At 38.7% G+C, this 26,612-nt stretch overlaps 1 protein-coding gene across 3 annotated transcripts; it reads right to left on the reverse strand.

Moving 5' to 3' along the window:
* Positions 1–3,707: 3,707 nt before the first annotated feature.
* Positions 3,708–26,504, reverse strand: LOC137182572 (coiled-coil domain-containing protein 73-like). Of its 3 annotated transcripts, XM_067588881.1 has the most exons (22): positions 25,749–25,816; positions 24,683–24,710; positions 23,695–23,784; positions 23,132–23,272; positions 20,958–21,029; positions 20,768–20,839; positions 20,654–20,689; positions 20,391–20,465; positions 18,791–18,829; positions 17,381–17,516; positions 15,758–15,837; positions 15,472–15,594; positions 15,172–15,231; positions 14,874–14,978; positions 11,955–12,065; positions 11,644–11,784; positions 10,678–10,897; positions 8,778–10,456; positions 7,010–7,103; positions 6,667–6,806; positions 5,082–5,170; positions 3,708–4,357 (listed from the first exon to the last, which is right to left on the reverse strand). In XM_067588881.1, the coding sequence occupies exons 3-22, from the start codon at positions 23,737–23,739 to the stop codon at positions 4,183–4,185; spliced, it is 3,633 nt and encodes a 1,210-aa protein (XP_067444982.1). In that variant the 5' UTR covers positions 23,740–23,784; positions 24,683–24,710; positions 25,749–25,816; the 3' UTR covers positions 3,708–4,182. The 3 variants fall into 3 exon arrangements, with proteins under 3 accessions (XP_067444982.1, XP_067444983.1, XP_067444981.1); XM_067588882.1 differs by lacking the exons at positions 24,683–24,710; positions 25,749–25,816 and adding an exon at positions 26,486–26,504; XM_067588880.1 differs by lacking the exon at positions 24,683–24,710 and having other exon boundaries at positions 25,749–25,836.
* Between the last annotated feature and the right edge of the window lie 108 nt (positions 26,505–26,612).

Genomic DNA, 26,612 nt, shown 5'->3' on the forward strand with positions numbered 1-26,612 from the left:
ACATAATTTTAGAGGTAGGTAATCTAAATATCACCCCAGTTTTATGGGGTGAAACATTAAAAAATCACATTTATTATTCACCCACTTCAGTAATAAGTCTGCACATAAACTACATTATCAACACTAATGTAATGTAGACTTGAACTTCAATATCATGGATTATACAACTCATGCAACTTTCAAGAGTCTTGATATTGATTTTCATGCTGTACAGAAATGAATGAAAACCAATGGCTGCTATATCAAACAAATCTAAAACAGTTTGGAATGTATTTCAAAATAGTCAGCAAAAATGTTAAGTATACATCATTTGTATTTAAGAGTTAAAACTTGCAAACACAGTGGTATGGTCCTTTAAGACTAGAACCCAAAGTGAAAATGGGAGGGAGATATTGCTAATTCTCTTGACCAAAAAAGGAAGAAATTAACCCTTAAATTTCAACAAATAATGTCACATGGATCTATAATAGAAGAGTTGCCATATACAGAAAAATACAAAAAAAGAGGTTCTATATAGTACAAGGCCAGTCAGCAGGAGCACAATCCTCTCTCTCTTATAATCTGCTCATTTAAGTATTTTTACAGGGCCAAAGGAGCAGCTGCACTTCTTCACTTTAAGACTGCAGAGTACACTCAGAGTGCCAGGATTGCACTCAGCCTCCGTCTCAGCAGACATCTACTGCACCGTTTAATACGACTTCCCGGCCAGATTTACTGTGATGGCTTTTGAAGCAAAGAGGTATAATATGACAAAACATGGCCCCATAACCCCAGGATACTCAACAATGTTTAGTGGTGAGACCCATTTAGCTGGAGGATTGGCAAATATATTGCTTTCCTCCCTTCTCATGTACAGAAGTTCAATAAAATGGGCCAGTAAATCAGGGTTGAATTCAAACTTGTGACTGCTCTTTCACTGTATAGGCCTCTGTATTTGAGCTGGGGGAAACGGTTAAAATGTGTGTATGTGTGTGTGTGTGTGTTTGTGTACAAGTACTGTTCATTACTTCACTGTACTGTGACTCGATAGCTAGCAAGTGAGTCTGGCCCTCTGGCCCTGCTGAGACTTGATCTAAATATACATATACATACATACTGTATCACTGGGCTAATACACATACTAGCTACATAGTAGACCTATCTTCTTTTTCCCATGTTGCCCACCTCTAAGGGGGTATTTTAACATCAAATAAGCCCACTACACACACACATACACACACACACACGATACAGCATGTACTGGGGGACACATTGATGGAATGTGAATGTCAGCGGTCTCTTTATTTACTCTCCATATAAAACACTGAGCAGTAATTAACAGCAGGTATCCTCCCCAGCCAGAGGGTAATTGAGTGTTTCAAAGCGCCAACACTTCATAACCCAGGCTGTGTGTGTGTGTATGTGTGTGTGTGTGTGAGAGAGTGTAAGTGAGAAAGGAAGAGACAGAAACTGTATGAGAGAGAAACTGAACGTGTATGTGTTTGCATGCGCCAGTGTATTAAAATTAACTCCTTTATATTCCACACCTCCCCCACCTCTCCTCCCCTCCCCTCCCTACCGCCCAAAAAAGGATAAGGGTCAGCAGAGGTGGGCACAGCCACTCAAACGCTCCAGATTTCTTTATGAGCGCATTAACATTCAGGCGCATTCATTATCAGTAAGTGTAGTAAGATGGACCAAGCGGAGACCTTGTGCCACCATCAAATGTGTGGTATTAATTTTAGTACGTGAGCAGAATGGTTGTGAAGGATTGAGGGGGGAGAGGTCTCTTTTCTTTATCAAGTCAACAGGGGCAGCTTTGGATCTTTACTAGATACACTTTGCAGCCAGTGACGGAAACTTCACCAAACATGTACCTGTCCTGCATTGGGATTTAAAAAAAATTACGTAATAAAATCCCGTAAATGTTCAAAAACAGGAGCCAGAGAGACCCTCCAACAAGTTGCCAGCTCTAAACTTTCTATTCATTTTGTGCCATAATTGTCAGCAAAACAATTTACAACCATCGTAGCTGATTGGTGAACCTTGGCACAAAAAGGATACAATGTTCTTGCATACACTGAGATACTGAGATATGGAACTGAAAGTCACTGAATAAGTGAAGTAGCTAGGGAAGTACGTAGCTAAAGTAGAAAATAGCTAATACTAAGCCTTTGTGCTGCTGCTATGAAACAGGGTTCAAATTAAACACATTGGCACTCTGCAGCATCCCATGCTGTAAACCAAAGGTTGCAACACTGCTCACTGTGTCATTGCACCCAATCATATTTCACTAAAGTTAAAGTGGCTCCAAACTTTGATTCCTAGCAATTTTAGGCACCAATTAAGGGACTGTAAACTGTTTTTGCACAGACTTTGCTCACGTAAAGTACATGTTGATAGGTCTGTGAAATTATTAAATATAAATGGTCAGAGTGACTAACATATGGAATAAATCCATACAGCTATCAAAGTTAGCTGTTAAACTAGCTTGCTGACCTAGTAAGATGATGAAAATCATGAGTGATGTGATGTCATGTGAATGAATGAAAAAAATATTGTTTTTATATATATTATACATTTTTCATACATATTATTCCTAAATTTCACTGTTTTTGATGGCTGGTTTTTGTCTCCACCCATTAAGATTTTGATAAGACATTTGATTGACCTTTGAATTGATCAGTTTGCAGGATAACGTCTCACCAGGAATGGAGAGAACTGGAGACACCCTAAATCTACAGTCTCTCTACTTATTCATTCAAGCTGCTACATTGTCCTGTAAACTGATCCAAGAGGAACCAATATACTATAATTTTTCCCTCTACTGAAGCTCAGCTGAAGAGAAATGTTTACTTAACCAAAACTCTATCATTTCATGTTCTTCCAGCCCACTTCCAAAAGCTTTATCAGGTCATTGCTTCAGACATAGCCTACAGTACATATGTAGAATGAGAGCAGTCAAACTAATTAGAGGCCAAGTATCTGTGGTCAGCTGCTTCATGCTCACATGGGGCCATATGTTCATCCTCATAGGGAACATAAAGTTAACGAGAGGCTCGTTAGAATGTGTTAATTGGCCTGTTTTCCCCACTAATTGATTTTTGTTAATTAGTGTTAGGGGGTTTACGCTGATTGTTATCTCTTAATTTATGTTAATAGGTGTTAACAGATTCTAACCAGTTGTGTCCCAAGTTGTAATTGGTCCAACAACAACAGCAGAAGCAGTAGAAACAAAATGTGACGATCAAAGGTGCCTCCACTGTTAGAGCCCCTCTGAGACATGCAACCCTGATTGGCCATGAAGTTAATTAATGTTAATTAGCTGTTAACAGTTACAGGCCTTTTTAACCGACAAAAGACCCTGGCCTTTGCTGTTTATTGATTTGGCCGTTCCCTGTGAAATTAATGAGAAATACGTGATTCCAGTGAACCTAATGTAACACATAATGTTGTTTCATTAAATTTGTACTTGAGTATAAAGGCCAGCCAGCTGTTTCTTGGGTTTGCTTTGCCAAGTTATGTTGCTCTGGTCAGTGAGACAGGAGGAAGCGATCCTTGTTGATCTAAATGTACTCCTTAGGGAGAAGCATATAAGGGTTAGAAACACAGACCTCAATTCAGATAAAGCAGTAGTGTATAACTTCTTTATATTATTTGGAGCATTGTAAACCAACAACTAATGTGACTGATCATCGCAAAAACTAACAAATGACATATAAAGCCAATGCAAGCTGACATTTTTATTTTTATAGATGTATTTTCTAAATTTCAATACCACTTTAAACACATACAACTGTATGATGAAATAAAATCTTTCAAATAAAATTGCATAAATAAATTCACATCCAGTGGAATAATCCCCTCTGCCTGTCTTATCTATAAATACACAATCACTATGATACACAACAGGAAAAAACAAATGAACCCAACAGTCTTGAATTCAAATAAAATGTAGAAATGTTTGTGTAACAGTAATATGAAGAGGCTAAAAACTAGATACTTGCATAAATTTTTACAGCTAAGGCTCTAATTTTGCAAATAAAACATATTGAAATGTAATCAAACAGGAATCGAGTTGAAAGGAATCAGTAATTCATCTTTGACAGTAGTTACCAAATATGTGCTACAGTAAACATACACTTTTGTCATGTAACTATAGATACAGTAGCATCCCTCTTTAGAGCAGCATGTTTTGGTCGTTTAGTTGTCTGTGCGTCGTCTTTTGGGCAAGCGGAGCCTCTCTGTGTTGAGGAACTGTTCGATTTTGGATATCTGGGCTCTGAATGATGACTGTTGCTCTTCCCTCTCCTGGGAGCAGGAGAGTTCCCAGTCAGACTCTGACTTAGGACGTGCAGTTGGTGTAGTTCTACTACACCTGGTGTGAGGAGAAATGAAAATTAGATCATCTTAGTGAGCAATTACAGAATTATTTTCCCACTAATAGGGTCTCATTGTTCTGATTAGTGGCCAGTTGTGACAGACAATGTAAATGATGTCTGGTCAAACCACAGCTTTTACACCAAAATTATAGTATTGCAAATTTTACTTTAGTGTGTAATGTAATCACTAGGATGAATAAAATAAGGATTTATTACTTAGTTGATCAAGAACATTTTCATTCACCTAGCTAGATACTGCAGCTATAACATCGTTTCAAGTAATTATGGACTGCAGCTTTAAGAAAAACTTCCCCTGGAAATAAATACAACAATAATCAAGTCTGTTCTGTGCTAGTCAGATTTCTACAAGAGTTTGGATGACCACCAATCACACATTATCCCAGGCTTGTTGGACTTGGATTATGCATTATCACTGTTAACCCTAACACTAACCCTGTTTACTGCATCTGTGTGCAGCAGAGCTGATATGTAGCTCCAGACCTTTCTCCAGCGCTGGCACAGTGCTAAAATGAAGTGTGGAGATATGTCTGGCTATGCGAGACTACTCCAGACCTAATCTGGGATCTTTTGATGGTCATAAAAAAGTCCATGATAATGATATAATTTCTGTTTCGTAGTTATCTGTTCCTTTAGGGTAGAACAATTATTCTGGTTCATAGGAAGGGGGGCCCCTTTCCATACACATATGAATGGACTTACCCTGAAGTGGTCTGCCATGACTGTCTACTGACTGCACTGGCAGAGGTGGACGCTGGAAAAGAAGTGATGGACAGAGAAACTCTGCTCTCCTACATGAAAATGACACCAAACAGTAGGACTCACATATAATGTCAAACAGTAGCATTTATCTCATATTTAGCCTGTACAGAAAACAATTTCATTCTTTCTCAAGACCCCCTGAGGAAACCAAAAATTTCTGGTAAAAGGAACATTATCCAATAAACAAAGGCAGGGCAGACAATAACCAGTGGCAATTGATATGTAACAGTATCCAGCCCAGAGAAAGTAGCCAGACCCAAACTGAACTCTGTGTGACGTTCCCAGTGTTCAGAGTCCGCAGAAAATGAAGGCTTTGGCCCTTGCTGCAATTTGTTAAACTATCGGACCAGTTTTTTTTCTCATACTTGAGGCATGTTGTACTCTATCTCCCTCAATTGCCAGCACCTGGATCTTATAAAACAGAGTGACAGTTTGCGGTGATGGTGACAAAAGAGAGAATGAGAGCGTGTGAGAGTGAAAAAGTGCAACAGAGAATGAAAAAGAGAAAAGTAGCAAGAGGACGGAGAAAGTGAGTGAGTGAGAGATGGATGATGAAGTGAGAGAGAAAGACAGAGAGAGAGAGAAAGAGAGAGAGAGAGAGAGAGAGAGAGAGAAAGAGAGTGAGGAGATGGATAAAGACTGAGTGAGTGAGAGAGGAGAGGTGCCCAAGCATCATTAGCTAGATTTTCTTTCACAGGTCATTCATTCCCTGTCTGTCTGGCTGTCTATGGGACGTCTATGAGTTCAACATACATCAGCTACGTCCTTTCACTCAACACCTGGCTTAATATTTTGTCAAAGTTTTATACCTCTGAAATGTTTCTCAGATATTCTGTACATTCTGTTTAATGTGTTGGCCTGGGCTAATATGTGCTTGCTCTCACACTCTGAGCTTTTTGGACCACAAAAATGTTGAAAAAGCATTATAACGTCTAGTTCTTATGAGGACATGTCAGCTTGATATAAAAGACGTATTCGTTAAGCTATAGCACAAATTTCCCCTGGGGTCCACTCAGACACATTTTGTAAAATGATGAAGCTCTGAATCTGTGGAACAGAAAACCGATTCATTCAATCGAGAAAATATTTTATAAGGGTCATTCTAACGTCCTCTGAGGTGGCTCGTGTGTTTCTCCGTGAACATCACACTGTGGCGATTTCCTGCTGTTCAGCATTAAGTCGTTATGCAGAACAATGTTGTGGCTTTACTGTGATGAAATGTAGTTGGACATGAACTTCAGCAGTTAAAATTAAATTTTCAACATAGTTGTAAGTTGAGATCATACAGAGTGGAATCATCAATACATTATTTGAGAGATATGGACATGTTAATCTTGCCTGCTGTTTCGCCTCTGTTATCTGTCTCGTTGGGATCTGTTTTAAAATTGCCTCTGTTCCAAAGAGAGTTTGATATTGTATAGTCTGTGGTGCCTGATATTATTTTTGAGTATCAACTGCTGGTAAACCACATGAGGCCTTGTCTGTAAATGTTCGAGCTGTCCCGAGAGCAGCTTCTGTAACTGACCATGTCTGCTGATGTTGTCTCTCTGCAGGTCTCTCCGACAGCTTTCCACTCTCCCTGCTGGTGTCTCCTCGAGGAAGCTGAGGTCCCAGAGACACTGGAGGCATTCAACAGATCCGACGCCCTGGTAATCACCAAGGGGACTGAGAGGAATGAGGTGAGATGGCAAGAACAGCAAGAAGGTTAGAATGAATGATTATTAGTGATGAGATTCAGTATGAAATACAGATGTACACAGAGGTCACTGTGTGAGAGGTTCTCAGAGGAGCAACAGAGGAGTACTACTGTGTTCCACTATGGTAAAATGTTTCTTGAGCTGAATGGATTATTTAAACACAACCATCACCTTTTTTTTGCTTGCTTTTGAGGAACATGGGTATCGTGCTGGGAGGATGTCCGAGGAATCCACCACTTGTACATTGCTCAGACATATGGGGTCCCTGAAAAGGCACCAATGTTTTAATGAGACCAAAATAACTAAACAACTAGAACAACTATAAAAATACTGACCATGTAGCCAAACATAAGTGTTTTGTGTTCATATAATACATTCTCGAGCCTCCACTGATTAAACTAACAAAATAGCAGCAATACTTTTAAGATTTTTATAACCTGAATTTGTTTTTTGTGGACTTGGCCAATATTTCTATCAGTAATAATCGTATTTATTTATTAGGTCCAGTGGGACAACCAACATTAGCAATTTGACAATCAGTTTTACTGCTCTGTTAAAACTGTGTGTGTACACAAACACAACAATACGTTTAGCAGGTCAAATTAGAACCAGGAAGAAGCTCCACTAAATCTCAGTGGGTCTTTACAACTGTCAGTTTCGGTAAAAACATTAAGTTAACCTTCATTTTCCCTTTAAACAGGTGATTATCATTAGGGTATTATTATTTCATTTGACTAATTAGCATGTTAGCATGTCAGATTTAGAGGCACTGGTTACTTTGGACAAAGCCAGGCTTCCAGTCTTAAAGGTACAATGTGTAAGATTTGGCCAGAATTCTAGTTTAAAACATTCAAAAATTAACTAAAATTATCAACAGAATGTGAAGAACAATAACAGTTTTGACGTTACATCAAAAGACGTTACATTATGTATTGTGTTGCAGAGACATCTACCAAAGTTAGCATGCTAGCCAGCTAGCCCTGGCCATGTCCGGCCCATGCTGTCTCATAATCCCACTTTGTACCTCGAGGGTGATAGTGAGTCACTGTAGCATCCAGTCTGCCTTCAGTCCAACATGAGAGGAAGAAGTAGTACTGCCCAGAGCAACTGGCAGCAATGGTATAGCCAGGATTAAAGGTGCTGTAAATTTCACTGTAGGACTATTAATATGTCACTTTATTAAGTTTCAATATTTTTTCAGGCGAGAAAGTAACCATTTAAATTCCCCATATGTGGTCAGTTCATCCAATTGACGCCTATTTGGAAAGTTGCACCAATCTTGTAGCAGCAGCCGGCTGCTGCTGCAGCCGCTGGCTGATGAGACATCAGCTGGCCAACTCAGCTGCAATACACAGGGTCTCTACTGGATTACTGTTTTGTAAAATGGCAGCAATTAATGGAAAAAAATGATGCTGTGTGTCAGAAAAAACTGCTGTTTTTTACCGTTAGTGAGTTCTGTGACATTTTATGATTGACACCTACCCTAGAGGCATGTCTGTAACTATTGAGTTGTTAGAGTTATGTTGTAACTTATCTCCGTGGTGCAACAACTTTCTGATTCCTTAAGCTCTTTTGTAATTTACCACTGGCTCTAATGTCTCCATAGCATTTTGATATCTTGACGCTGCTGCACAGATTCACTGTAAACAGTAAGCTTTACGCTATGTTCAGTGACTGATAATGGTGGTGGGGTGATGCACTTGGGGGGAAGGGTGAGGGGGGTATGCTGCCCCCTACTTGTTTGGATCAGGTGGACAATTCTTACACATTGCACCTTTAATGCTGAAGCTATTCCTTTAAAACCTGCAATGCAGTTAGTGAGTGAAATGTTTTCATAACCAATATGAATATATGGCAATATGGCTAAAATTGAAAAAAAAAAAAGTTTTCAAGGTTCTCTTAATGGCCACTAAATGGTAATGCTTTTTTGTTGTAGTACCTGGGCAAACTGATGCAGGACGGAGACAGACGTAGTTGTGGATCCTTCTGTTTTTCTCTGAGCACCGCCCCAGTCAAATGATGACCTGTAAGTCTTATTGAAAGGCAGAGGTGACTCATTGGTATCATCAAGAAGCATGTCTTTTACAACAGGCTGGTCATGGTGTTTTGAACAGTCAGTCCCTGGTGATGCATCATTGTTGTAATTTTGATGGACAAACAGCTTCAAATCAGCTTCACTTTCCGTGGTCTGTAAATCTTCTACATCTTGTTTGTCATTTTTAAAGTGCTCCTGACAAGTTTCCACTTGAGATTTAGGGTCTATATTGTCAGAGGCATCCTTCAAATTAAATTTTTCCACTGTTTCCTTGGCAGTCTCACACGCACTGTTCACATTTGTCTGACCATCAGTAACCAGAGACTTGAGCTGCCCATTCTCCTGTTCTGAAATTTCCTGACTTTGGGGTAATGCTTGTGGTTTAATCATTGTACTCACTAATACACCTTCTTCGCTTACTTTGGTATCACGCATTTCATCTGTGTGATTTATAATACTGGCAATGTCAGGAGGATTACTAGTTTCTGTCTGTGTTTGAGTTGTCTGTAAATCTTGGATGTTGACAATACCACCTGACTGTGCAGAAATCGTCTGTGAGCTACGTTCAGAAAGTTCAGCTGGGAAATCGGATTTGTCAGATAGCCTCTCTTCTATGTTTTTCTCAAAAACTTGCTGAATTGCACTTGGTAAATGACAAAGTGACTCAGCATCTTGACACAGGTGTTGCACCGCTTGAACAAGGGGATTAGACCCATGACTGACACTTAGACTCTCATCAGAACTCAAGGTACACGGCAGCTGTCCTCCTCTTCCCATGCCACCTCCTTTGTTAACATGGCTAGAGTCAGCATCCGTCTTAATGACCTGAGAGAGACTTTGTGAGGAGTCTGAAGGCTCACAGGCAGTCAGTGGTGTCTCAGTGCTGTCCATGAAGTCAATGACCCGCGGTATGTTGCTCTTCTCTTCATATTTGTTGTTTTTATCACTAGTTGTCTGGGCCTGTATCTCTGGTTCTGGTGTTTCTGTCTTTCCTCTTTCCGCTCCCTCTGCTCTATCTTTTATTTCTGTTTTAGGCTTTCTGGCGTCCCCTCCCCTGCACTCTTGTCTGTCCACTCTATCTGTTGTTTGGGTCATGAGCGTTCCTCTCTTTTCTCCAGCAAGTCCCCCCTCCTTCACATCTTCTCCTTGGACGTCTTCTCTATTCCACTTATTTCTGTCCTCTTCTTCTCTGTTGTCGTCCTTCCCGTCCTGCTCTGTCTCACTTGTTCCTCTATTTACCTCTTCGCTGTTTTCTTTGGTCAGTACAGATCCATCGATAGACGTGTGGTCAGGGCTTGATGCTGTTATTGTGCTACTCACACAGCTACTTTTGCTAATCAGCAGACTATCATCAGACACAGAGGAAGTAGTACACATCACATCTGAAACCATATCAGAATCTCTTTCACTTGTGTTAGAGTTGTTCATGTACTTGTTCAATATGTTGGTGTCACTGCTCGTTTTTCCAGAAAGACTATTGAGGCTGCAAACGTTGTTGGTGTCAAGTGGGAAGGTAAATAGGTTTGAAATGTTTGGGGGCTCTTTATATTGAGATTGCAGATGATGGGTTGAGGCTTCTTGTCCTGAAAGAGAACACAACATACAAGGTTTTCAACAGCTGGCTAAATTATACATAAAAATGGCATAGCTTTATAGAAAAATAATGCAAAATTGATACTGTACTGTTATCTGTCACTCCATTGCTTATACTGTATGTTGTGGGTAAAATGTATGTTTAAATTCTCAGAATAGTAAAAGAAATAAAATCTGTTTCAGTCTTTAATTTTATATCTAGCTGGCTTACCTCCCATTGCTCCAGTGGCAACTAGCTTAGTCACAGCGCTCGTGTCCTCCAGACAGTCTGAGTTTTTGTGCTGAGAAGAAGCCAAGTGTTGCAGACTGCCAAAGCTAGTTAGCTCAGAGCTGGAGTTGGGTTCATTAAGAGGTCTCGCTCCTCTAGTTCCCTCCAATAAAGTGGGGAAGAGCTCAGTAGAAACGCTGAGGCTCTGACTGCAGTCTCTCCTCTGTGTAGAGAAAAACAAACAGCCACATGCTTAGGATGAACCAATGCTTCTTGTTCATCTGACGACACCACCAGCAGCTGAACGTATAACAGCACTGTGCTGAGCTAGTTGTAGGAAGTGAGGGAAGTTTTATCTGCGACTGCATCTTTTTACTCTGTTGCCAAAGTTTATATTTTGTTTGAGAGTGTTTCTGTTATTAACCACACATTCACCACACATGATGGCTATGTGACACCGACTTGTGGCTACTCTTATCATTGAACTTTCTACAATTCATTTTGGATTCCTTAGTGCTTTCTGACTGCTTTTTCTAATATTCTGCCCAAAGTTGCCACATTAGAAAAATGCCCTCAAACTAGTCTTCAAACTCAACTTTTTTTTGTAATATTTATTGTTTGACTACCAATAACATATCACCCTTATTGTTAAAATGTGAGTGTTTTAACACCAACTCACGCTTAGTGTTTCACTTCTGGATATGTAAGATTATTGAGCAGATGCAGGTGTTTCTCATATGCCTGATGAGGCCTCCTACAGCTGCTTAGGACTTGGTACACATTTACATTAATCTTCCAATTTAAAAACATCAAGGTTCAGGTGGTGACAATATGAGGCACACCTTCAAGTGCCAGTTACAATATAATGTATCTGAAGTAGCTTCATCTCTGTATGTGGTAACATCACTAACTCCTGTGTGTGTTTTGATACACATATACGTGCCACTATATACGCGTTTGTGTCTGTACCTCCAATTCATGTAGGTGCTGAGCTTGTGCTTTGGCCTGTGCAGACAGTTCAGTGTGTTTCTGATGAAGCTCGTCGTACGCCTCTTTCACTGCTTGATGGTCTTGCTGCTCACTCTTGATGCGATCCAGAAACATTGTCTTCTGTTTAACACACACGAACACACACAAAAATGAAAGACATGATTACGCTTTCAGGTGTCTTGGTATGACAAACAACATTTGATGACGAATATTTTTCCTTTTTCCATTACATGTTATATAAAAATGTCACTGTCACACTGCCTTTTCTCACACTTCAGTTTTTCTTCTACCTCTTTGTCCCAGACGGTCTTGGAAGCAGTGTAGCTCTCCATCAGTTGGGCCACCTTGTCTTCCATTGCCTTGCTTTTCTCTCGCATCACCTCATGTTCCTGCTTAAGGGCCTGCAGTAAAATTAATCATCCATAGAATTTTTAATGCAATACTAAATTTTTATGTGTTTATTTAACGTGAACAGAAGGTCTTAAACAGGGCAGTGAGAGAGAGAGGACTTCTTGCTAATACAAATCAGTTGGCTTGTGTCATTTTAATAATGATTTTAATACATTAATGAATAGGTGAATTAAAAATAAGAAGGGGGCACAGAGAAAAGAAAAAAGAACAATAAACTCTAAAGCCATAAATGCAGGATAAACACACTAACTATTATTCAGTTGCGGAGTAGACTATATTCACTAATGTAAATGTAAATGTTGTGATATACAACACCACATTCATCATATTTATGGACAGAAACGATGGTCGTCATTTATTTCTGTCCTTCTATAAATTCAGTCCATAATCATTTCAATAGACCCTGGAAAATTCCTGATCTGTGTGGAACCAATAGGTGGTGCAGGGTTTTACTGGAAGATATACAGCACATTCTCTGTCACTCAAATCCATGTTGACATACAGCACATTTGCACAGTAATCAGTTTAGAGCACAAGAATTATAGGAGAAAGTTATGAGCATCCATGAAAGTAAAAAGAAAAAGAGAAATCAAGAACAACAACAAAAATGTCACCACTCACAGTAGTTTTCCAAGAAGCTGTTCTAGTTTCTTATTCAGCACAAAATACAGCACAGTAAAGCACATCTCACTGACTAGCGAGAGGGAAAAAGCCTATATACCTGCCAGCTGACTTCTCCTGGTGTTCTTCTCGGTTGATGATTCTCCCATTTTCCCCCCATCTTATTTAAAAAATATTTATTTCCCCTTAAATCATGATCTCATAAGCCTAAAATCATCATAGTTGCAGTTTCTATCTGGATGATTAGACAGTGTCGTTCTGTGTTACCTGCGTCGACTGTCTGCAATAACAGACTAAGTAATGTGGAAAACACTCAAGGAACAACATTATGTGTCTAAATTCCAGATGACCTGGAGGGACGAATTTTACTTTTCTAAGTAATGCTAAAGAAGTAGTTTTTCTGTGAAATGAGATATTACTGTAATTCTGGGTCGCTATATGGTTTTTCAAGATAATTTTCTAATTTCTAATTTTCTGTGTCCACTTGTGAGCCAAAAAGCTTTACTTTCATATCAAATTCAGCTTTACTTTTAGACAAATTATGACTGTGAGAGTAAATAATGGTTTTAAAGTCCATGACATTTCATGACTCAATGACTTGATAAGATTTCTTTCTTTGAGCTACAAATTCTTTTATTTTCCTGGATTATCCTTTGCTCCTCAGCTTCATTTCAACTCAATTAAATTAGAGCTTCTAAAACAGTTGGGCTTGCTGTGGAAAAGCTGAAATCTAACATCTAATGCGATAAACATGGAATTCAAGTTGCACTGAACATTCAACCGTTATTTTCCCTACCAACTATGAATCTGAAAAGGAATAAACTTCCTAGCTTTACTTGTCTCCACTCAAAATCCTATGTTAATTCTGTATTTTATGACCGGCAGGAACCCAGCAAATACAGCACAGGTGATACATCTGGTTGAGTCTTTTAGTCTTGCTGTGTTTACCACCGGCCCCTCTCACAAACTAGGCCATACACTTGATCTAGTCTTATCGTTTGGTTTTTCGATCTGCAATGTGGATATAATTGATGATCATAGTGCTGTCATATTTGATGCATGTCTGCCTTTCTCTTCTACTAAATCTCATCTTCCTGTACGTTGCTCTGGCTACGTTAACTCTTCGACTGCCTATAGGTTTTCTGAGGCTCTCATAGCTGCTCCCAATACCTGCACTATCACCATCTCAGCACTGAGGAACTCACTTCCTTATTTAATACCACCTGCTCTTCTATTCTGAATACTGTTGCTCCCCTTAAATTGAAACAGCCTAAGTTTAAAGGTCTGCCTTGGCTTAATGACACCACCAGAGCTCTGAAGAGGGAGTGCAGAATATCTGAACCAAAGTGGAAGAATGATAAACTTCAAACTTCCTTTGAAATTTTGAGAAATAATCTTCACAAATATCAAGAAGCAGTTACTCTTATGACCTAATTTCCAACAACTCTAATAATCCCAGGGTCTTATTCTGCACCATAAATTCAGTCATCTGCCCTGCCTCCAGTATCAGCTTAGATGTGTTCCTTGCAAAGTGCGAAATTTTTTAAAATTTTTCATTAGCAAAGTTGAGGGCAGGTACAGTCAGTCCTAGTTGTTGCACAATCTAAACTTAAGCTCAGGGGTGACCGTGCCTTTGCTTTTGCAGCCCCTAGACTGTAGAACAGTATTCCCCTCCCTATTAGATCTGCCCCCTCCTCTTTTAAGTCCAGGCTCAAAACTTATTTTTATTCACTAGTGTTTGAATCCTTCTGATGTGGCTGATTTTTGGCTTGTGCCTTTGCTCATGTGTTGTCTATTTGTGCCTAAAAGCTGTGTGCCTTGTTGTTTATGTCAGTATTTCTTGTACGTGTGATTTTAGCTACCTGCTCTGGTCTGTACAGCACTTTGGTCAATGTGGTTTGTTTTTCAAATGTGCTTTATAAATAAATTTGACTTGACTTGAAGGACAAGAGGAACTCTTCCAGAAACAGTATCAGTGTCACTTCATCAGTGAATACAATACATGATATGATGTGCAGTCAGAACAGCTGACTCATAAGGCAGGAAAGATTTCTAAATGGGATCATTATAAGCATGGGGAAGAGTAAGTCTGTGGTGTTGCATGAACAGCAGTGCTTGTTGTCTTCATTTACAGTTCTGTCATGTCCATGAAGCAGCACAGAATGACAGACTCTGACCTGATACTGCTCCTCTTGTGTCTGAAGCTCCAGCTCTATTCTGCTTACAGTGTGTGTCTGGTTCAACAACAGCTGCTGGGTATGCTCCAGAGTCTTCATCACCTCCTATACAAACACGCACACATACATACTTAAAATAAAGGTACAGTATGTTGAATGAAGCATTACAGTTACTGTATACAACAGGGCAGGCTTAGCTTTAGCTTATTTGCTCATCAAAAAAAAATATCACTGGAGGAAAAGCATCGAGGATAAGCTTGAGATCCCATAAGGTTTTATTTATTTTATAGTTTCTCACCTGTTTCTCTGCTCGCACAGCTACATTCTCATCCCTGAGCTTCTTGTTCATTTCAGTTTCCTAAACATGAGTCAAGGAATGTCTCACATCCCAGTTAAGACGTTTCTCACAAGCTGTGTGACATACATGCTGTACGTGCTGATCTCTACTTACCTTCCAAATCAGTAAGTTGAACTGTAGTCTTAAATATAAACGATCCACTAATAAAGCTTTCCAGTTAATTATTGTTTTAATTTGATAGTCATGTTGATGTGAAAGAGATGAGTATCAACTATGACGAAAAACGTGTTAGTTATCTACCGTGTTCAGCTTCTGGTGCAGCTGCTGTACATGCTGCTCTCTGCCTGAAGGACTCTGGGTCTTATCATGTCGTACTGATAACATCTTGGTCTTGATCAGCTTGTTACTGACCTCCTCCAACTCCTGAGAAAACACCACACGTTCAAATATTTCAAACTTACAAAATGATCCAAGTTGATTCCTTTCAAATCACTCAATTTGACTACTTTAGTTTAAAAACTATTTCTTGGAGTAAACTTGGATTTGTATTCGCTGGATAACAAATTGACGGCACTTTTCCACATACCTTCTTTAATGACACGATGGTTGCTTCCTGTTTTTCATTTGCAGAAGTCAGTTTGTTATTGATTCTCATGGCCTCATCAACTGTAAGAATTACACACGGTAGGAGATAATAGTCATCACATATAATACTATGTCATAACTAATTAGTTCAAATATTATCATTAGTGAGAGACATCCATGAGGGCAGACAGGAATGGACCCTGTATGACTCACAAACTCAAAATAAGCATCAGAAACTTTCAACATTCAAACTATTAACTTTTACATGAGACACTGTAGTTTTATATTCTCATTCTGGCTGTTCTGTGTTTCTTACAGTGAATTGTGAAACAATTTCCAGACAAGCCACAGAACATTTAGCATTTTAAATTAGCTACAGCCCTGGCGGCATGAGATAAATGTATGATTGCATCATCCCTTTGCATAAATAGAGATACTGTGGTTTTAGAAATGTGAGATACATATTTTTAAAAATGGCCGGTGTGGTTGTGACGATACATGCTCAAATTTGAAATTGCAATAGCTACCTGATAATGTAGAGCCCTCTGCTGTTAATTCACTCATTTCATATCCTCATTTTTCTGATTACAAAGGCAAACTACTGCATTTACAACAATAATACAACATTGTATAAAGGAATGCATATATTGGTATGAGCTCCAGAGAAACTGTTATCTACTGTCAACATTCATAACCAAATACACTATGTAAACGTACTCTACTAATTCTGTCTCCCCATTTATGTAGACTGTTATCATCCACTCAGAGGACATCCAGGGCCCAGAAGTAAACATCAGAACTTAATAGGTCATCTCGGAGCACACAGCTCCTCTATTGTCAGCTGATAACAAGGACGGGAAGCTATAATGGATATCTAGTCAACAAAGTGGATGGCTGAAGAGTAGCAAAATGTCCGATTTACCGAGAGGATGCATATTCTCTTATCAACAACATGGATCCATGAGTCAGCCCGGTGTCTGGCGTCAACAGGACAGGCTGCTGGTGTCAGTGTTATGGGAATGTTTTCTTGGCTCACATAAAGCCTCCTGGTAGCAACTGAGCATTATTTAACACCTGACCTGGGAGATCACTTCATAGCCATAAAGTCTACTCTTTATCATAATTTCCTAGAGGAGTATTTAAAGTAACATGACAGTGACCTCTGTTTATTACCCAGATCTTGACCCCAAAATAATATCTTTGGGATGAAGTGAAAGAGGATTTTTGCAGGAATTAATGTGCTGCTGAAAATTTTGGAGGAGTTGAATTATCCTATTGTATCAAGTCAGACTCAGTATGGACTAACATCCCTGTGAATTGTTTCCAGCACCTTGTTACGCTCATTCCCTAAATAATTCAGGCTGCTCTGGGGGCAAAACAGGGCCCCTTCTGTAAGATCTAATAACATGAACACTGAGAACATTTTAGGTATACTAAAAGGTTAACATTCAGCAGGACATATTGATGCACTGTATGTATCCTGATGTGGGTGGAATGTTGTTAGTGCAGTTGTGTCTGACTTTATGGAAACTTTATTTTTTTAGTGTAGTAAAATCAGCAAACCTCCAGCCATCAACACAGGGAAGACATCGATATGCATTTCTTCCATTCATCCATCAATTACCATTCTGCTCTAATTTCTCGTGGGCCTGCTTGACCGTGGCACACTGCCTGGACAGAGCACTGAAACGTTTCTCCACCTCCCCCAGCTGGTTCAGATGGCTGTCCTTTGACCGACTCTGCAGGGCTAGTTTCTGTCCCTATAGTTAAAACAGACAAAGAAATGAGCGCCCTCTACAGAGAGAAAAAAACAAGAGAAAAAGTTGCCACAGTACTGGACATGGTTTGACTCTCAGATCTGTCCAAGTACAGTGCAAAAACACTACATTACCCAACACTTACTTAACTCCAAATATGTTGCAAGAATGAATCACTGAATTAATACATAGATGAATGAGGATGAACTTTGAAAAATGTTTCAACTGTAAAATATGTTTCTTTTCCTTTAAGCAATAGTTTAATTTAATAATAATTTCAGTGAATTTGTTTTGAGAACATCTTTGAGAAGATCGACACCTCTCTACCACTCTCTTATCTGTCTGTTAAATAGGAAGCTGCAGCCAGCAGCTGATTAGCTTAGCTTAACATAAAGACTGGAAGCAGGGGTTTTTACAGAGGATTATGTGCGGGACTATTCCTTGGCTGTGAGCAGTGACTTCCTTGAGTCTTGTCATCACTTTGGTTGTGGGTTTTGCAACTGTCGGACAGAGCCAGGCTAGCTGTCACCCCCTGCTTCCAGTCTTTAAGCTAAGTTAGGCTAACCAGCTGCTGGCTGTAGCTCCTTATTCAGCTCACAAGAGTGGCAACGATCTTTTCATCTAACTCTCACTAAGAGACTAAACAAGCCTATTTCCCAAGATGTAACTTTTCCTTTAAGGGGAAGAAGTTCATCTTTTGCCAAGTTTAGGGGCAGACACAAAACAAGAGGAGGTAAAATGCAGAGGCACGTCTTGTCAGACTTCGAACACTACAGTGGAAACAGCTGTCAGGTGATTGAGAGGATCATGGTTTAACACAGCCAGAGTCTGTCTCTTTCAGTGGGATGAGGGAATCAACTCACTGTATGCCTCAGAGCACTTTATCGCTCTTCAAACTGCCATTACAGTTTGATTGTCTGTATCAAGCTGAGCAAATTCTTTTCTTCTCTCTCTTTACTCGCTCCCTTCATTCTCATTCTCACTCCCTCCTCCCTGTCTCAAATACACCAGCGCTCTTCAACTCCCTTGCTGTGCCACTGTTATGTGAAGAGGGTTAAACCGAGCGAGGCCCAGTTATAAAATATTTTAATAGAGATATTTTCTCTGCTGTGCTGGCAGTTCAAAGTGTCACACACTCCCTATCCGTTACTCCTGATGAGCTCTTCCGTCCAAAGCCATCCCTCCTTAGCACCATTCCCTCGTCCTCCTCTTTTAATTTTTCTCACTCCCACCCATTCTCTGTCAACAATTTGTACAAGTGGAAAATCCTTTCTTACCAGCTCGCTTGATTTCTTCTCCAAGTTGTACTTCAGCAACTGTAAAACAGCAGTAAAAGAAATTCGACAAGATGAAGAGTTTCCATCCTGATGAGCAGAGCATTATGGGTTACTGTATATGAATTTGAAAGATATTCCACTCTTCTTCTCAGGATCCAAAACAATGAAAATAATGAAATGTTACAATCAGGATTTTCTGTACATTAATCAATGACACTACATCTATGTATACACTAAACCAAGATGCTAAATCAAGCTTGAGGTGAGACTGATTTATCATCTGCTGTTTCATGTAAACACACACAAAACAACCTCTGATCTCTTGATACAACAGACATTTTTGCACATCATGCAAAATAGCAGAAATATTCAAACTTTCTTTTGGAGCTCTATGATTATATTTTGTCTCTGTTAGTTGTCAAGTGTGCACTGACACTTTGTTTTCAGAGTTTTGAGAACATTTACTACACAACCAGGACTTCATTAACCAATACCAGTGAGGTTTTCATTCTAGGGATCCAAACCACCAGATAACCTTTAAGGGGTTGCAAATTGATTTATGTTAATTTTTCAAAGGAAATACTTTATCTACTCTCCAGATGATTAATCAAATGAAACAACACAAACAAGTGAAATACTCTTGTGCAACCAGTGACATGGACAATGTGTCATGTAGGAAGGGTCCAACATTAGCTATTTAGGTTAAGAAGCACTGATCTGTACCTGTACGACTACTTATTTGAGACCTGGAGCCAATTGCAGGATTTTCATAATTTTACCAGGTAATGCAACAGTATCAAAACAAACCTAATGTTCCCAAAAATATCATAATGACCTTCCAAAAATACATTCTTAATTAATAATAAAATAAAAAGTTAATGGTCTTTTTCATTAATGAAGTTGGGAGCAGTCATACACTGTCTATTGTTTGTTTAAATCCAGAAATGTAAAAATACTGAGCCATATTGCTATGGATATTCATCAGCCCAGTAATTTATTGGGATTAAAATAACGATAAAGTACTAAAATGGAGGAATTGAACCATACTGTTCCAATTGAGCACATAATTGTAATTTAGCAGATCGTCAAGGTACATGGCAATTAAATCACTTCAATCCCAACTGCCACTGATGTGAAAATGTGTTAAATTAAAAGAATCCACTGGACCGTGTCACAAGAATGAACACACCCGGGCCTCACGATAGCCAAACACTGCAGTCTGTGTCTCCCAGATAGAATATCAAAAACAGTCTCTATTGTCTCTGTAGCACGGCTGGGCTGTTAAAGTGCAGTGGACTGTGGGGACGGCTATATATCACCTCTGTGGTGTCAAGCCTGAAGACGAACACTCTAGGAGCCAAACTGGGTCAGGCCTGTGCACTAACACTTTATGCCCTTGACTCTGGTCAGCATGGGAATCATTATTTACTTCTCTTTTTTAACAGCTTCAGTTCAATGATAAAAATCTGTTTTTCTCTGATTCGAAAGAAAGAATGAGAAAAAGAAAGTTAGAAAGGTGACGAGATGAATGGAAGCGCTGGTGCGTGAGTGAGATAGAAAGACCGAGAGAAGAGCCTGTGAGTGTTGTACGGCTCAGTACCTGCAACAACTTCAGCTCCTCTTTCAAGTTGTTAATCTCCTTGTCTTTTAACTCAGCGCTGACCTGGTATTTTCCCTGAAATGTTATATTATTATTGTGAGTGTCAAAAAAGTAATAAATACTAAAACACAATACAAAAGAATCCACTCCTCGGCCAAGATTGTGCAACTGAGATGAGTGAATTTACTACTCCACTAAAAACATTAATTGAAAGAAATGCTCTGAGAATCATGGTGACACTTTTGGATATAAGCCCTTCATACCTTCTCCTCCTCAATCTTTCTGATTTTGGCCTGTAACTTAAGAAAGGAAAAGAAAAGATGTTTATGTGCATTGTTAAAAGTCTTAATTTAGATGTGCAACCCTAACAAAAGTACCTGCTTCTTAACGTTGGTGAGTGACTCTGTGTGCTGGTTTGTCACGGTTTCAATTTGATGTTGGAGGGATTCCTGTCATACAGGAAAAAGCAAAATTGATCAAAACAACGTAATAAATTTTTTTATTCATCATTCATTTCATTCATTTTTTACAGAAAGTTGATGTAGAGCCAGCGAGGCCCAGCTGTACCTTCTCCCACTCCAGTTCCTGCTTCTCCAACACCAGTTTACTGATCTGATCCTCAAAGCGTGTCTCTGCATCCTGAACCATGGAAAGACATAATTTACATAAACCTGATACTCCACAAACCTGGCCAAGACCAATCACATAAAGACAAATTCACAATCAGTCATACAGACAACCTGACGACACCTGCTAAATGAAATAAGACAATAAATTCAAATGGGATGATGGCTGGTACGGCGTGATCCTAGCGAGAAAATTCACTATCTCTTCCATTCTGTGGGAAAAAAAACTCTCTGGAGTTGAGCAAAGTGCAGTAAGTTTCCCTGGTTCATTCCTCTGTATGTTTTGTAGAAGCACCTGGAGAAAGACGAACATTACAAGGGAGGTGATATTTGTGGAAAGCCATCCCTATCCTCCCTCTTACCCCGGAGAAGGCAGGTAAAAGTCAATTGCTCTCTATATCCACGGGACTTTTTTATGTGCATGTGGGAGCTGGTTAACTCAGTGAGTTTATTTTATAAGTTCCTATTAAACTACGCTACCAGCGTGGCACTGCAAAGAAGGAGGGCACAGGAGATAAAGCTGTTATTTTCCCACTGAGGAATAATTACTGCGTGTGCGTGTGTGTGTGTGTGTGTGTTAAAAAAGACACTAAAAAGCTTTATTAATCCTGGTAATCCATGTAAATCAAAGTAGGCAACAGCAGATGAACTTAGAGCTGGAGGCAATAACATCTTTTAATTTATATTTTGCTAAACAATATCTGATAATATATGATTTCTGGTATGTAGGTATATACAGGGATTCACGACTCATATATTTGTCATGGCTTTTCATCTCTTTACTGTTTTATCGTGGTTCTGAATGGATGCCTTTTACTAGGCATTAAAAAAGAAAAAAAAATAAGTTTCTGGGCGTGAAGATGTGAAGGTTTATTTGATAGTGTAGTTAGAAGAAGTTAGATATAGTTTATCCAAAAGTTTTCTATTATGCATGCGTCACTGTGATTCGTCACAACATGTCTTTGTTTATATTTGACCTGGAATAATTAGTCTTTATTTGAATATTGCAAAGATGTTTCCCAGCTCACAGTGACTTTCATATGCATTTCACCTTCCCGTCTGTCCGTACACATAGAGCTTTCTCATTAAGGGTTAAATCTACAAGTATATCACATTCTCACCAACTAAACCAGCGGGTTGTATTGTATTAAAAAAAGAAAACAAACCCATTGGAATTTGACCTGCTCAGGAATGTCCGGCACCATCATGACATCCTCTTCTTCTTAACCTCTCCACCCTGCGAACCACACAACTACAAAGTGCTACTCTGATAGCAGCAGCGCCTGAGGAGGATCAGACTGATATACCATCTAATGTTTGCGTCCCAGTTAACATGACTATAACAATAAAAGACGAAATTGCAACAAACGACCGACATCCCATATTTGCTCCTCTAACCTTTAAGCACACTCAGGATGTGTTGTCAGGTTGAAAGTACTTGCTGGAGGGTAGAAACAGTTTTTTTTGTTGTTGTTGCCTTTTTACAAACAAATGTACTTCCTACTTAATGGTCAAGGGCTAAATGGCTTGTTTGACCTCCATCTTGACATAATGTGCATCAAACCCGGACAAAAGGCAGGTAGTGTTCTCTAAGAACATTATAATACCAACTCTTCTCCACTTTTCTACAAAATTACACTCCCCTTTAGCCAAAAGAAAGCCATTAGTGTCTCAGTTTCACTAAACTGATAAGATGCAGAGGAATGTTTGAGAGGAATGACTGCAATGTCCATTATTTATTTTATTGTATTCATGTTTTAAAATATTTTATTCCCTATTATCAATTTTATTATTTATTGTCTTGTATCTATTTCAGCTAGTTTTTAATTATGTTATTTGTTGTATTTTTTACATTTTTCATAATTTTTATTTTTGTGTGCATTCGTCTCTATTATATATTTATATATTTGCTTTAGATGGTGACATTAAAAGAACATGCATAAAAAGCCAGGCACCTGCTGGTTATCACTTTACATACAAACATCAGATACTTTGACTTCTGTGCAGTCAGTAAAGTGAAGCTGTTATTTCACAAATTGGAATTTAAACTAAAAGCATCTTTTTCAATAAGGCGTCAATATAAAAAGTATAAAAACTTTCAAACTGCTACTATACCCTTCGAATGTGCAGCTCCTCTACAGCCTCGAGTAGATGGGTTTTAAATTCCAGTAACTGTAGTAAGATGGTGCCTCCGCTTTCTGTTTGACTGGGAGCACTGGACAGAGACAGCTCCTGCTGGGTCTCTGGTCCACCTGCCTGCAAAAACATAATCAAAATTTTAATTTAGCTAAGAAGACAGACTCCCTAAATGCATCAGAATTAAATCAGTTTGACACTTTTAAGATATTCAAAAGACAAAGTGCAGACTATAGGACAAAGACAGTACATGTTCCTCCTGAATACAATAAAGAAAAAATTAATAAGCTAGCTCTAGTAAATATCTAATCAGTAAATAAACAACTGATTCATCAGTTTGTCAATATAAATTCTGCATAGGTCCTACCCCAGCCTTTTTTTTAAAATATCAGGAAACATGCAGAACTTTTATTTCTGGGACCAAAAATGAGAAAAGTACAATAATTTGAAGTTGCTCATATGATTATATAAATAGGTATATAAAAACAGAAGCTGATGAATTTTGTATGCCTTGTCTTGTACTGTCAGAAGTCGTAACTTACGATGGTCTGGGTGTTGAGATTCCCAGAGTCCGCCCTGAGATCCATCGAGTTGTTTCAGGGTCGGCCAAGGTCCCGCTGAGCCTCTTCTCCCTGTTAATCAAGAAAAAAATCATTTTGTTGAAAAAGGTTAATAGAATAGGCAGTTTAATAAGCAGTAACACTCAGCTTTTCCACTTACAGTATAATTACTTCCTCATCTGCAATTTTTACTGCTAAATGATTTTATTAGAAATAACAGGCTCACACATTAAAGCCTCGTAATGTTTCTCAATCACTACAATCTCACGTAATGGCTCTGAAATGACCATTAGGATTTTTTTCTTTCTTTGTTTTACACCATTGCACTGAGAAGATAACACCTTGACAAGCCATCTAGGTTAAAATGAACCAGCCCATTGACACAAATAGGGGTCAGAGCAATAACACTGAATGGACAAATTGCACTGTCAATGCTTTTTAAATTATCTAAGTTATTTAATTTGACCTGTGGATAATCCCCTGGAACTGTCTCTGTCCCCTCAATATAACCAAGAAACTGACTGACACACACACAAACACACACACACTGCAAAATATGACTATTTAAGTGGGAGGTCTCCACTAGCCACTGATCTCTTAATAGAACAGACCTTTTTTCTCCCATTTAACCTACGCTGGTATCAATCATGTTGGAGAATTAAATGATCCCTGCTAGAATTGGCTACTATCATAAAATGACACCGTGACCCCAGGCTGAGGAGGGAGGGGATGTGCAAAACGTGGGTTAGTGTTTCAAAGTGATGGTGTACGTGTGTCTTGTGTGCACAGTGTCTTTGTGTATGTGCGAGTGTGACTGAGGGAGTAAACCACAATGTCTTTATTCGCATCTCCTGTGATTCAGTTGAGCAGGTATTAACCACCATATCTAAGCCATGAAAAGACAAATTAAAAGAACTGCCATCCATTAAATGGGCACATTTCATATCAAGCAACATGATGTCTGGATTACCTTTGGGTGAGTTATGTCAGTGACTGTTCTGTAATGCACCAAGGAGAGAAAGTTAAACCACAGCCTTGAGATTGTTACGCATGTAATCACAGTGCAGCCATCAGCAATGCAAACAATATCTTGACATAAGACTAGATATCATCTTAGATTTTGGATATATTGTGATATGGCATTAATATTGTCTTTTCCTGGTTTTAAAGGCTGCATTACAGTAAAGTGATGTAATTTTCTGAACTTACCAGACTGTTGTAGCTGTTCTATTATTTTTATATACCCACTCAGTCATTATATTCACATTACTGATGATTATTTATCAAAAACCTCATTGTGTAAATACTTTTCAAAAGCAGAAATAGTCATTCCTACAATATTGTCGCAATATTGGTATCAAGGTATTTGGTCAAAAATATTGTGATATCTGATGTCACTGTATTTGGTTAACGTGTAGAGAAGAGCAGACAAAATAGCAAGCTCTTTCTAAATGTTAGCTATATCCTCCTCTTTAAAACCGGGTACTAAGTTTAGAAAAAAATGTGAAAACATAATTTATGTAACAGACAAGTTATCTAGAAAATTAGCTATAGTCTTTTAGCATTATTTGAGTTATTCCTGGTATATTGTAATTCATATATATACACTTTCAACTCATTCATCAGGTCAAGAGTCTCCTCAGTTTCCAAGTTAAAATTTAAAACTTAAAACTTATTTTGTCTGGCATTCAAATATTTTTGAAGTTGACTTAGTGCTAATTAGTCTGCTAACTAGTTTAACAGTTTTAACTAATGAATTAAGTCAGAATTCATACATTTTCAAGCAACATAAGCTTTTTGTTTGGTAAACATTTTGACATTAGCCAAAACTTTAACGTTAGCTCAACCAAAGCTAACATGTTTGCTAGCACGAGCCTTTAATTAGCTAACAGAACCTTAAACCCCAAACTAATGCATTTATCCATAAATTTAAAACGTAGCTGTTTAAAAATATGTTAACGTCAACAGGAATTACAATGTTTTTTGTTTTAAATGATTTAGCGTGGTAAAAACGTTGTTTTCTTTTCATACAAAACCTTTAAACATCGATCCCAGCAGCGCCCTGCAGGTGCCTCCGGATATTTTTGTCCCAGGATGGTGAAGTTATGACCCACCTAATATGCCTCTGACTGGTTTACCCTGATATTCTTACCGTAATCCTAATTTCTCATGCCGAAACCTAACCAACCCAACCATATAACCTAAATGCTTCAATTCAACTCTTCCAATGTGTCTCTAACAAGGTAAAACTATATAAATGAACTGATTTAAATTATACAAAAATGCAATTTTCATGAAGACAATGCTCTTGGCATTTTTGGTATCCATGTTTTTCTCCTTTCTCTTATTTTGCAGTTCCAGCAGAGGTTGCAGGTAGGGGTCTCTTAGCATGCACAGGCCTTAAGTCTACTTGTGCATGAATATATCACAAATAATTAATGGTACCAACCAAAATGCAAGGGGCTGCTTGTATCCATTTCTTCATACAACCCAAGTAGAGAGATAAATACATTTTCAATATATTAGAAGTTTAAAAATCACAGTCATATTATGTTCTCTGGGCCTTTTTGTAAACCATGTATGAGCAGATGAAAGGGTTTAAATGAGCCATATCATATTCACTTTTCATACATGTGGAAACACAGAGTACCCATACACTCTAATAAAGTGACTGGATGTGTGCTCCCTGCAGCCTAGAGGACATGCAGGTCAAAATGTATGTTTAACACACACACACACACTCACACACACAATATATATATATCACTTTTACCATCATTTACATGCATCTGCATCCCCTCCATTACATTGGTAAAGTTGATATTTCCCTGGGTACATGAAGGCAGCATCGGCTACTAATCAGCACTGCAACATTAAATATTCATAATATATTTTAGCAT

This window comes from Thunnus thynnus, chromosome 5 (assembly GCF_963924715.1).
Source record: "Thunnus thynnus chromosome 5, fThuThy2.1, whole genome shotgun sequence".
NCBI classification, from domain to species: domain Eukaryota; kingdom Metazoa; phylum Chordata; class Actinopteri; order Scombriformes; family Scombridae; genus Thunnus; species Thunnus thynnus.

Excerpts from the sequence above, each read along its gene's own strand:
- LOC137182572 (XM_067588882.1), bottom strand. The coding sequence starts at position 23,739 with ATGGATCTCAGGGCGGACTCTGGGAATCTCAACACCCAGACCATC. Across the intron at positions 20,466-20,653 it reads GAAAGATTGAGGAGGAGAAG|GGAAAATACCAGGTCAGCGC; the intron begins GTATGAAGGGCT and ends ATAACATTTCAG. Across the intron at positions 15,838-17,380 it reads CGAGAAATTAGAGCAGAATG|TTGATGAGGCCATGAGAATC; the intron begins GTAATTGATGGA and ends TAATTCTTACAG.